Source organism: Andrena cerasifolii, chromosome 6 (genome assembly GCF_050908995.1).
Source record: "Andrena cerasifolii isolate SP2316 chromosome 6, iyAndCera1_principal, whole genome shotgun sequence".
Taxonomy (NCBI): domain Eukaryota; kingdom Metazoa; phylum Arthropoda; class Insecta; order Hymenoptera; family Andrenidae; genus Andrena; species Andrena cerasifolii.
The window spans coordinates 9,357,328-9,368,825 of NC_135123.1; the positions used below are offsets into that span (position 1 = coordinate 9,357,328).

Genomic DNA, 11,498 nt, shown 5'->3' on the forward strand with positions numbered 1-11,498 from the left:
ATCGAATATTTGAAAAACTCAAATGATAAATAACGTGTATTAAATGTTGTTATTCATTAATTTGCTTACGCTGTGTTCTTTTACGTACAGTATTGAACTCCACCCTCTGTAAGAAAACGAATACACATTGAAAGGGTATTAAGTTTACTGAATAAATCAACATTAAACTAATATGCAACATAACATTTCATAACGTAATTACAAAAAAGGGGATGAACCCTAAGATTTCATTAAAAAGCAACTAAATACTTTTTATCATCGGTTATCTTATCAGGTATTAAGTAGGGCAGAATCTTTTTTCATCCTTACACGTTTGTGAGTCATTACATAAATCCAAGTTGATATCAGGAACACAGTATGAGCCATAGATTTCCTTTGATATAAGTCATGGATTTCCAGTAATATAAACATGGCAATTAGTGGACTCGTCTTGTTGCTGGTGTGCTGCGGTAAGCTTTTATAAGTTACTATGAAAAATAATTGCTCCTAATTCTTTCTTAATCAGATTATTAACAGCGTCAAGCAATAAATACCTTTTCTTCCGTTATGCAGGAGTGCAAGTAATATGGGCTCAAATAGCTATACCAGAGCCACTCAGGGAATGCTACAGAAGCGATGTAACATTAAACCCTCCCCTTCCATTGAATTTACGCATAATAGTGGACATCATACAGAAGCTGGAGAGAGAATCATATACGACAACAGATATGAGAATAATGTCATCATCGTTACTCCACAGGTAGCTATAATACACTCACGTTTAAACTTTAATACTGCTCTATTTCGTTACTTTCCCTTTTTTACATAACGATAGGTTCAAGTTTGACGGTGTGGAGTATCAGAAAAATGTACACGCTACAGATGGTGTACTTCCATTCAGTGGGACTGGAACGCAGCGCATTAAGCACAGACTGATCGAGGAACTTCTTCCGGGCAATGCGGAGGCCTTACCAGTTCATATACTGTCACAAATGGAACGCTGCATACTTCATCGAGCTATTTCGAATACAATTCTAAACCACGACGTTCCAAGTGAAAATAAAACTTGCAATCAAATTACCCACACTGAGAAGCTAACAGGTAATTTTCTGCAAAAGGAAAGCATTTGAATATTGAAGACGCAGGATTAATTGTACAGGTAAAATTGTGTTTGCCGATACGTGGAGCTGCCCAAGGCAGGAAGGCGTAATTTTAACACCCTACGGCACTGTCGCTCCTGGAGCAATTATAGGAGCCGTTGCTGCGTCTCTTCAGCACCAGAATGTAGCTGTAAATCAGCTACTTGCCAGTTTGGAGGCTGCTTTATCAGGTACAGAACTAATGTCAGCATTCTTACGATACGATACCACAATACTCCTTCTCTTTCTAGAATTAAACGCCACAACTATACAGAGTTCCAAATATAACGAAGAAGAAGTTGACTTTGTTCTACCAAAGAGTCAAATGATTCTCGAACCATCTATGTGGTATAGTGCTTTACAGACTTCGTCTATGATGCTTGATAATGTATGGGTGACTACAATCGCAGGTACAATCTAGTATATACTTTGTGTCTCCTGCCTTTCTGCTGCGTAATATTAATATATAGGGGATGTTGTTTAATCAGGCGAATTAGCAGAAATGGTAGTGTATCAAGGGCCTTTGGTAGGGAAAAATATGAGCCTTGGTGCGACAGGATTTTGGAATAGCACAATGCGTCCGGCTATTTATTATCTGACGAGTTCTCATGAAAATTTTGATGCAACGCGAGCTGAATTGATAGGAGGCGTAGATGGTAAGTAAAGACTTAGTTATCCTTCGCATCATGTTACAGCGCCAAACATTCATATTACTTATGAAATACTTTAGGTATGATCATTACAAGTAACTTGCAGACTTGGACTCAAGACTTTTACAGCCTTCGGCTCAGTCAAATTCTGGATATGTATTATTCATACGACGGCATTGCTTTCAACACAAATGTTAGAGCCTGCGATCGAGCTCAAAATTTCTTGTACGCTGTGCCACAGACTATTTTAAACGAGCAGGTGTGTTGTAATCTGAATGGAAACATGAGAATTCGACTGTTTTAAATTATGAGTATCATTTCTAACAGACTTATGCAGTGGCTCAGTTGTTAGCTTATCGTAAAAGCATTGCGTACATGTCTCCTGAAGTGTTGCAGCGAATGGTCAACTATGCCACTGAGAAGTTTTATAGCTACGCAGAGAAACATCTGTTCCCAGAGTTACCTTGTTATCAACCGATAAGTCAACCTCGAATAGAAGCATTAATTGTATTCGACGGTGCATGGTCCATTGAATATACAATAGACTTTCTGGCGTAAGTGATACTGTGTAGTGTTTAAAGTTTCTAGTAGAAATGTTTATTTCTTTTAAAATATACTTTGTTAGAGTTCTACTTCAGGACCTAGATATATCTATGTTTGGGTCAAAAATGGGAATAATACACGGCACCTCGGGGGAGTGGCTGTTAAATGTTACGAGCAGCCCATCGTCTGCATTTCAAGTAATAAATAACTTCACAAATCTATCATGTAAGTTTCCGTACGCAAGGGTGTTGATAGTTTCTGTTGAAATCCTCAATGTGATATTTCTCAGGGCCTACGCAATTGAATTATAGTCGAGTTTTGGAATCACTATCTGTCTACCTGAATAAAACATGGACGGATAATCAAAAGAACCATGTAATTGGAAACCTCGGTCAAGTGGTTATACTGCTGATTCCATTAAGTTACATGTCCGACGAAGATAAACAGTCTACAATAACTTCATTGCAACAAATGAAGTACAATCATCCAGGTAGAAATTACGAAGTTTTAGTAACTACTTGGGAATGATAAATTTTAACAGTTCCTTTTCTTTACAGATGTTCAGTTTGTGTATTACACATCGCGGTACAATAGTAATTTGTTTAAATCATTCATTTTGACGGGCGAGGATCATTTAATACGGAATTCTAACATTGATGCTATCACTCAGCATCTTTCAACAAGTACGTTGTACCTAATAGCATGATTACTTTAAGGGGGAATCCTATTTTTTGGGCTAAAAACAAAACAAAATTTGGGATTTTTTTTTTAAGAAACTAGCGACTCGATTCGTCTGAAATTTGGAACATGTTTTTATGCATCTTTGAAGAAGATGCGGTTTTATTTTTATTAATTTTTAACAATAAATATAAGAGTTATGCATGATCGATCATCGCACCAGCGGGCGACGAATTTTGCGCAGCGTGTTGGTGAATCATGCATAACTCCTATATTTATTATTAAAAAATAATAAAAACAAAACTGCAACTTCTTCAAAGATGCACAAAAACCTGGTCTAGTTTCTTAAAAAAATAAATCCGAAAATTTGTTATGTTTTTAGCCCAAAAAATAGGATTCCTCTCTTAAGCAATATATTCGATACTTTTCTGTCAGCAATAGGGGACAAAATTATTTCTGCTAATTTTCAGTTCCACGAACATTAAGGCCTACGATATCTCTGAATTCCAGTAACCTGAACAACTTCACTCCCTATTTGGAAGATTATATAACTCCTGGAAAGTCTATTACGTACAGATTCCATTCGCATTGGAAACGGAATGTTAAAAAGATTCCAACTACAGTACGTATTTCAAAGAATCGTTTATTAGGCAAGTTCAGTCTTCGTAGATGATCATTAATACGACTTAATCTTTCAGATTCATTCTTTCGGTTACGGTTCGATGAAGGTGTGCTCGTGGCTGCAATTCAAGCCTAACGAAAGACAAAATTTCCATTGTACGGAACTAGCTGGTCACAAAGAAGTTGCTTTAACCGATTACTTTAAATGTACCAACACTTCGCCTTGTCCTGATACGTACATTCGTATAGAAAATGTGACTTCTTTATACAAATGCGCAGGTAAATGTAACTTAGCGTAACACTAAGCGCTTGGCATAACAGGCTTTAATTGAACGCTGCAATTTCGTTTCGTTCCAGAGATAGAATGTAGAACACCGGATCAAGTCAGATTCATCATAAGGATGCAGAATTTGAATTACGAAAGTTCTGCGAATAATAATGCATTGTTGATCTCGCTGAATTTCTTTGTTTTATTAGCACTTCTAGTATTAACGTGAGCGCAATGCAACGAACACGAAACACGACAGATTAATCTTCAAATTGTGATAAATATTTATACAACTTTTTACTTCTACGAATAGGACTATTAAATTAAACGAAACAATCTGAGACTTCAACTTTTACACCCTACCGCCGAACAACCTGTATACAATATGTATACATACATATGGCAAAACTTTATTATATAAAAAATACAAATTCTGTTTTTACTTACAAACGATCTGGTAGATTAATAATTGCGATACGCGTACTCGTAGACGAATTTAATCAGGAACTCAAAGTTACTAGACGCGGCGAGTTTCCCTAATTCAGGTTCCATCAAGAGTGCGTCAACCGGTGGAAGAAACTCGTCCACTTTGCCACCTGTACGGTGGACAAAGTAAAATGTATCTTTTCCCACATTGGAATTACATTTATCAATCGACAACATACCCATGAAGTGCGCGAGGTCCATTAATTTAAAGAATATCGTTTCCTGCACTTGTTGCTCAGGATTCTTTCCAATGGTGTCCCACGCATCTCGTTTCGCAGCTCGTGCCCAGATCCGTAACTTCACAGCAGCTTCCTCGTCAGTCCCCTTCAGGTACTCGAGTAGATCAAGGGCCTTTTTAAAATCGTACTCATTCGTGTCCATGTTGTCTTCGGACGTATATAACTACAGCACAATTATACCAGAATTATAGAAACCGTGTCACAAAGTATTCGTTTGAACAGATCGAAGATAAATACCGTGATTAATTCTGTAGGCGTGAACACGCGTAACTTCTCTATATCGTAACCGTACATCGCAAGTACTTGCGCAGGTAGATCTTCCTGATGAGCGATAAGCGCCAATCCGCTGTCTATTCTCTTCACATCGTCTTCCACCTCCTCCTCGGTATCGCTCGAAGCCAGGAGAGCCAACTTCGCTAAGGAAAGCATGGACTGCGAACGGGAGATAATATTTCATTGAAAATAATTAAGTAAGGTCAACGAACACAGGATTCTCATTCTGTTTCACCTTCTTGCGCGTCACCAGCTCGGTTTCCTGCATTGCTAAGGAACCCAGGATGTCAGCAGCGAAACTTAAGTCGTCTGTGAGCGCAGACTGCACCCAAGACAGGGTAGGATGCTCTGCTAATTTCATCGCCAACCCTAATGTGCCACCTCGTCTGCATTTGTCTACCAGTTGTCCCTGTCGACCATCCTTTACGTACCTACAGTTCAGGAAGATAATTTCACCATGAATGCAGAAGAAGACATTAGACTTCCGCATCTCTATTTACCTTTCTTACATGTAACTTCTACTTCTTCTCTGTCTAATTCTATTTACTTCTATTTCTCTTTCTACGCTACGTTCAAAGAATAATTACTCACCATGAAAATAAGAACCCCACAAAGTCTTGTTCAGAGAATTTATCTATGTACCCGTCCAGTCGATTTTTGTTGTTAGTTAATTCACAGATCTGTATGAGTGATGCAAAATCATAATACTTCTCGGCTAGCATAGCTGCGCTATCATATTGCTCTTCCTTTACTGTAAGAAATTCGCTATAAATATTCCTCTTTATCCAGAGATTAGTTATTACCAATTAAGCGTACATACTCAAAGGTTGAATCAGGTTCGTCCGATCAGTCTCGTACTGCTTCAAAAGTACCTCGAACTTCTCGGTAGCATGAACACTGTTTAAGTGACACTTCCTACCGTCTAATATTAAATCTATGAAACTGACTAACTGCTCGTATAATTCATTTCTAACCGTCGAATCATTAGTTCCAGTTATGCCATGCTTAAGCGTCAGATTATACTGCAATAATGAACTAATCGTATAAAATTTCAATCCCTGCAGTGGGTTTCCCCTTCTTCTATTTAAGGGGCTGTTCCGGTCTAGAGCCCATAAAAATAGTTGATCTTAAGGAATTAAATAAAGGAAAACTACTACATATAATTTAATGTGACTTTTTGCATTGTGTTAAGGATATCTTAAATTATATAAATATATTTTTTGTTTTATACTTAATCATTGCAGACGGCACTGGGGAGTCGTTAAAGTCAAGGCGTCAAAAAATTGATCCAAATCAGTGGGACCTGTATCTCCAATAGTTATTATCCGATTCGACCGAAACTGTCTTAATTTTGAAGAATACACTTCTGGCTAGGAGGGACACCAGAAAAAAAATTAAAAAATGACATTTTTTTAGAAAATAACGACACTTGAAGTTTGAAATCACTTTTTCCCTATACTTTTCATCCTTTCAACGCCTTTAAAAAATTATCAATTTTCAATTTTTTTAAAATTTTACTGGTTCCTCCTACCCAGAAGTATATTCTTCAGAATAAAAAAAGTTTCAGTCCAATCGGATAATAACTTTTGGAGACATAGGTCCCACCGATTTTGAGAACACTGTTTCGAGAAAAACGCGTTTAAAGTTTTATGCTACTCAAATGCCTATAACTTCGGGAATTTTACGAATTTCAACAAATCCTTTTAAACACGTATTCTTAAAACGTTGGACATTCGAAAATGGGATAAAAAATCGATTTTTAGACCGGAACCTTCCCTTAAAAAGACTCTGCGAGAAGAAACCATACCATCGTTGAAAGACAGCTCCTTAATCCATGCTTTCCAGCTGCCGCTGTCCACGGGAGATATTCCGTTATACCATGTGAATACGTTGTGGCAGCGAATCGCTCAGTATTATGTTGACGATACTTAACTACCTCGTTCAGTACACCCTATTACAGATATGCATTTAATAAATTCATAATTCTACTTTGCGATCTGTTAGACCAGGCTTAGGAATTAAGTGCTCTTTTCGGCCGATTTTCAGAAGCAACGCCCTTTCTCCCGCCGTGCGTCTTGGCTTCCGCGGCGGTTGCGCTGCTCGGAGCTCCTCAGGCCTGTACCACGTGAACTGCGCGTGGCCCATTAGTGCGAGATTCGTATCAATAGGTTTCCACATCGTCCTAGAGAGCACGATTGTCGGTGCGTTTTTGTTTCGTCCACGCACCACGCGCGGTTCATGCGGTACGCGCCTGAGGTGGCTCGAGTATTACTGCCGTCGCAGGGGCCAAGACGCACGGTGGGAGAAAGAGGGTGTTGCTTCTGAAAATCGGCCGAAAAGAGCACTTAATTCCCAAGCCTGTGTTAGACGCTCGCTTCATTTATTCTTACCAGTAATATAGCATTTGCTTGCATAATGTACTGCGCTACTTGCTGAATAGGTCTTTCGGACTGAGTCACTTCGCATGCATTATTCACCAATGTAGGAAGAAAGCGATGCACAGTGCTCACTTCACGATAGAATATATCACGCGCTGTTAATTCATCGGATATATATGCTACGGAGCTCAGCGTTTGTTCTATTATGGTATCCACAATGTCTGAATACCTTGGAAGAAATAAGACGATACGATTATGATACCAAAATATCGTGGAAACATGTATTGGCAAAGAGTTACCTGTTCTGGAGATTGTACACAGTCAATGCTGCAACTATTTTCTCTGTGCATTCTCCGAGAACATGTGGCGTAGACATAATTATTCCTCTATGCGTAACGGCACAGAACTAAAAGCAGAGAAATTATGAAATAACATTACATGGATTCTGTGTGCATTTAAATATAGCTGCACGCTAAAAGTAACTTACCCTATTCCATAGATTGTACTCTTTTAGAAATGCTACGAATAAATCCAACGCTTTTTGCTTTCCCTCCAATTGATGAGGTATTTGCATGGAAGTCACTGCGTTTATCGTCATAGCTGTAGAACGACACAGTTATTAAATTACTATGCTAAAGCATCTTACGCATAAATTTAATGTAGAAAACACGAAATTGGATTACACAAGTCTCTGTGATTCGACCAACGTGGATCGTTCGCAGGATAATCGTCTATTAAATCCTTAGCGACTTTCAAGATCAGTGTATCAAGGCTAGCGTCTATATCCATCACTGGCTCTTCTTGTAGGGGAAATAGTTGTAATAAAATGTCTTCGCACTGTGCCTAAAACCAAAGCGTCGGATCAGAATGGGTTTCTTAAGGTAACCAAAGTGTCCCGGAGGAACCAACCTTGTTTTGGCGAAGGCTAAGGAGAAACGCAGCACGCAATTGTGTGGCACTGTCGGAACTGTAAAACATATCCTGAACTTCTTCGTTGCTTATGAGGCTGGTAAAAGTCTGTGCGGCGAGATTAGGACGATAACTATAATCCGTGCTTAGATTTGTATCAACGTAACTTCTATAAATGAAAATACCATCAATGAAATGGTACGTTTCCAGAATTGTAATGTAAGTCAAATCATTTATGTGCAATTAAAACGGGTAAATATGTGAAACAAAAAGAAGAAAGAAACAAACGTATTAAGATCTTGCGATGTGAAATCCGTTGGCGTAACAGAAACTAATCCAAAGTCTGTGGTAAATAAAACTGGCGTTCCTGAACATAAAGCACCGCCAAGAATATGATTTTTTCTTCGTACTAAATCTATATCGTCTACTTCATGCTCGGATGTGCCTGCGAGAACATATTTCTGTCAGAAATATCCGTGATAGCAGTATGCTTCTTTCTAATTCAAATAAAACTTACAGTCCACAACGTACACGTTGTATTGATTATATATAATAGCTTCCCAGCCACATAATATGAAACGGTGACGAGCTAAATTTGATTCAACATTTTCATCGTTTAAAATGAAACCAATGTCAACTGGAATGAACCATTTGAATGTATTTGCTAATGTTGTGGAAGATAAACTTATCAGGCCTGTAATATAAATAAATTCTTCGCTGTACTAGCAAGTATAATAAAGTTTAACATAGCAATTGTGGCGCAACATTACCAAGCGCGACATAAGTCAAAGCTGACAAGTCGGTGCAAGTTGCTGCCATTAAGAACACTATTCCTTCGTCGCATGGTTGCATGTCGACTAGCCATGTATTTATACTCTGCAGATTGCACGCGCTCGATTCCTACGATCACATTTTTCATTAACATAAGTAGATAAATTGATTATACACGCGATCTCATATACACACCCAAATTTTTCTTTGAAATGCTTGTGAAATAATGTGCCCGATATCTTCGTCAAACTCCATTTTCTCTTGTTCATTATGAGGGAAGGACCAATATTGTAAAGAGGAGCCAGCTAAAATAAGAACTCTCGATCCCCTGTCCCCCTGTGTCGTGCAAGCGAGTTTTACTAATTTCTGAAAAAGAAGTAAACAGAATTCATTCTATCCTAAATAAGAATTCAAGGATATACGAGGTAATTGAGAACGCAAACGGACTAATCCACATTTTTTGCAAAATTGAGTAGGTAGCAGTAATCTATTCCAATAGGCTGAACTAATTATATAAAATAGGAGAGATTAATTTTTTTCAATGTGGGTCAATCCGTTTTCATTCTCAGTGCCTTGTATAATATCAGCTATTAAAAATTCAATACGAAGGCTCACTGTTTCTGTAACGGGAGATTGAGGCATGGCCCCGAAGATAAGAGAAGTCATCCTGCGTCCTATGCCTCCCAGCCATCCTTGACTCGTCCGCAGGACTTGACACGAAATACTACTTTTCCCGCTAACGAACTGCGGCTGCAGCAAAGCCACCGTGCACGTGGTTGTGGCTAATATACAACCATGCCCGGGAATGTACGTAAGGCAATTGACTTCTTGCCCAGCGAGTTCTGCGCTCGTTTCTACGGAGGTTCCTTCGTGCGCGATGCTAGCCCAGAAGCGCACAATGCCTTCGGGAGAGACAGCCATACAGCTAGGCACCTGTGCGTATTAGATAATAAGATGCGTACAAACAACCACAAACAGGGACACAAGCGAAATACAACGTAGTAATACTAAATTTTTATAACCTGATGGCCTAATGGCAACCAAACAGCTATGCACTCAGCCTTGTGAGCCAAATCGCTTTGAGGCAACAACAACTCACGACACTGACTCTTAAATGCTCTCCTTTGCTTCGGGTCGTGAATTGTAGTTTTATACTGCCACACGAGCAACCTACGACCACATACGAGCCAAGCCCAACCATCTGCTGAGATATTAACGCTCACAGCAGTGTTCCTATCCACGAATGTCAGAGCCTCCGTGACTAACACAGGCAAAGGGGACCCAAAACTTTCTACTATATGATTCTGCGTTTTGCATATTATCTGTACGGACTGGTTGGAACGTCCAGACACACTTAACGCTCTGCAAAAATAAAGCCAACGAATATACACGCTTGTTACTTAACGTTTGATTAAACTTAGGAATACAAATGATACTCAGAAGTGTCTGATCTAGACCTAGCTTACTTGCATAATAAAAGTGTTTACATTGTTTCTTTCCTGATTTTTTAAAACATTTTGAGCTGTGTTCTTTCTTTTTGAGATTTAAAAAATAGATAGGTGCAACCTACCTCCTACCTGGGTCATTCCATGCGAAATTAGACACTTTTCGGTGTAACATTTTAGATTTAGGTGAAACTGGATATGTTGTAGTATTTAGGGATATATAAACATATCTCGACGGATTTCTCAAAATGTCAAAAATTGTTGATCTTACAGCTCTTTGAAATATAGTGTTAACTTTTTTTCAAACTACACACATCCCTGTTTCACCTAAATCTGAAATGTTACACCGAAAAGTGTCCAATTTCGCATGGAATGGCCCACCTATATATTTGATTTTATTTTGTTACTGTTTCTTGTATGAATATTAAACTTTTTATAAAACAAAAGGCTTTTGTTATTCAACAAATGCCTACAAAAAATTTTGAACCACTGTCAAAAATTATATTTGTAAATAATTTATAATTAAATACAAAAGGCGGCAAAAATCATTTTTACCCGGAACGGCGAAAGGACTAGATCGGGCCCTGAGAAAGATACTATCGCAGAACTTACGAATTATTTTTCTTTAAAGATTGAACTATCGACATTCGTTTCTTCGGTGATGACAAGCTACTCCTTCCCAACGAGTTCCCTATACTCGTACGATCCATCGCGTTTGTCTCGCTTCAGAGCTTCGCATTAAACCAAAGAATCAGTCTTATATGGCTCGGTACTTTCATTTGCTGTACAAAATACTTAGGAATCACTGTTTTTCATTTTCCTTGTAACGATGTACAGGTTATGCATCAACACACATGTACCGGCGAACAGGGGGGCCAAGCTTCCCTCTTACGAAAGTTGAAGCAGAGTTTGTAGCGCCTCCTACCAATGAGGTGCGTACTAAACTGTGAATGCTGAATTGGTGTGAATCGGGACGTATGTGTATGTGTATACGTGTAATGTACCGTTTACTTTAAAACCTGTCCACGGATCGTCGCGCCAGCGACACGTATGCAGCAGATAGAAGGATAAACATTGAAATTGAATATTTCTTCTTTTCTTAGGAAAAGAAAATATATT

The 11,498-nt window shown here is 38.6% G+C and overlaps 2 protein-coding genes across 5 annotated transcripts; one reads left to right on the top strand and one right to left on the bottom strand.

Annotated features, from left to right (window-relative positions):
* Positions 1–49: 49 nt before the first annotated feature.
* LOC143369898 (uncharacterized) lies at positions 50–4,214 on the top strand. Of its 2 annotated transcripts, XM_076814364.1 has the most exons (14): positions 50–449; positions 553–739; positions 815–1,080; positions 1,139–1,309; positions 1,370–1,528; positions 1,607–1,774; positions 1,849–2,027; positions 2,096–2,322; positions 2,394–2,536; positions 2,601–2,801; positions 2,869–2,994; positions 3,460–3,611; positions 3,688–3,889; positions 3,968–4,214. In XM_076814364.1, exons 1-14 carry the CDS (start codon positions 410–412, stop codon positions 4,105–4,107), a joined length of 2,361 nt encoding a protein of 786 aa, XP_076670479.1. In that variant the 5' UTR covers positions 50–409; the 3' UTR covers positions 4,108–4,214. The 2 variants fall into 2 exon arrangements, with proteins under 2 accessions (XP_076670479.1, XP_076670478.1); XM_076814363.1 differs by having other exon boundaries at positions 1,139–1,528.
* Positions 3,615–11,240, bottom strand: Nup133 (nuclear pore complex protein Nup133). Of its 3 annotated transcripts, none has more exons than XM_076814342.1 (20): positions 10,992–11,240; positions 9,957–10,296; positions 9,550–9,867; positions 9,130–9,300; positions 8,934–9,063; positions 8,681–8,857; positions 8,452–8,608; positions 8,164–8,332; positions 7,938–8,097; positions 7,742–7,854; positions 7,554–7,660; positions 7,267–7,483; positions 6,684–6,827; positions 5,697–5,898; positions 5,468–5,627; positions 5,112–5,307; positions 4,841–5,035; positions 4,544–4,766; positions 4,326–4,474; positions 3,615–3,742 (listed from the first exon to the last, which is right to left on the bottom strand). In XM_076814342.1, the coding sequence occupies exons 1-19, from the start codon at positions 11,087–11,089 to the stop codon at positions 4,341–4,343; spliced, it is 3,411 nt and encodes a 1,136-aa protein (XP_076670457.1). In that variant the 5' UTR covers positions 11,090–11,240; the 3' UTR covers positions 3,615–3,742; positions 4,326–4,340. The 3 variants fall into 3 exon arrangements, with proteins under 3 accessions (XP_076670457.1, XP_076670456.1, XP_076670455.1); XM_076814341.1 differs by having other exon boundaries at positions 3,615–4,036; XM_076814340.1 differs by lacking the exon at positions 3,615–3,742 and having other exon boundaries at positions 4,269–4,474.
* Between the last annotated feature and the right edge of the window lie 258 nt (positions 11,241–11,498).

Excerpts from the sequence above, each read along its gene's own strand:
- LOC143369898 (XM_076814363.1), top strand. The coding sequence starts at position 410 with ATGGCAATTAGTGGACTCGTCTTGTTGCTGGTGTGCTGCG. Across the intron at positions 740-814 it reads TCATCATCGTTACTCCACAG|GTTCAAGTTTGACGGTGTGG; the intron begins GTAGCTATAATA and ends ACATAACGATAG. Across the intron at positions 2,028-2,095 it reads AGACTATTTTAAACGAGCAG|ACTTATGCAGTGGCTCAGTT; the intron begins GTGTGTTGTAAT and ends CATTTCTAACAG.
- Nup133 (XM_076814342.1), bottom strand. The coding sequence starts at position 11,089 with ATGGATCGTACGAGTATAGGGAACTCGTTGGGAAGGAGTAGCTTGTCA. Across the intron at positions 9,064-9,129 it reads CATTTCAAAGAAAAATTTGG|GAATCGAGCGCGTGCAATCT; the intron begins GTGTGTATATGA and ends ATGTGATCGTAG. Across the intron at positions 5,628-5,696 it reads GAACCTGATTCAACCTTTGA|TAAAGGAAGAGCAATATGAT; the intron begins GTATGTACGCTT and ends AATTTCTTACAG.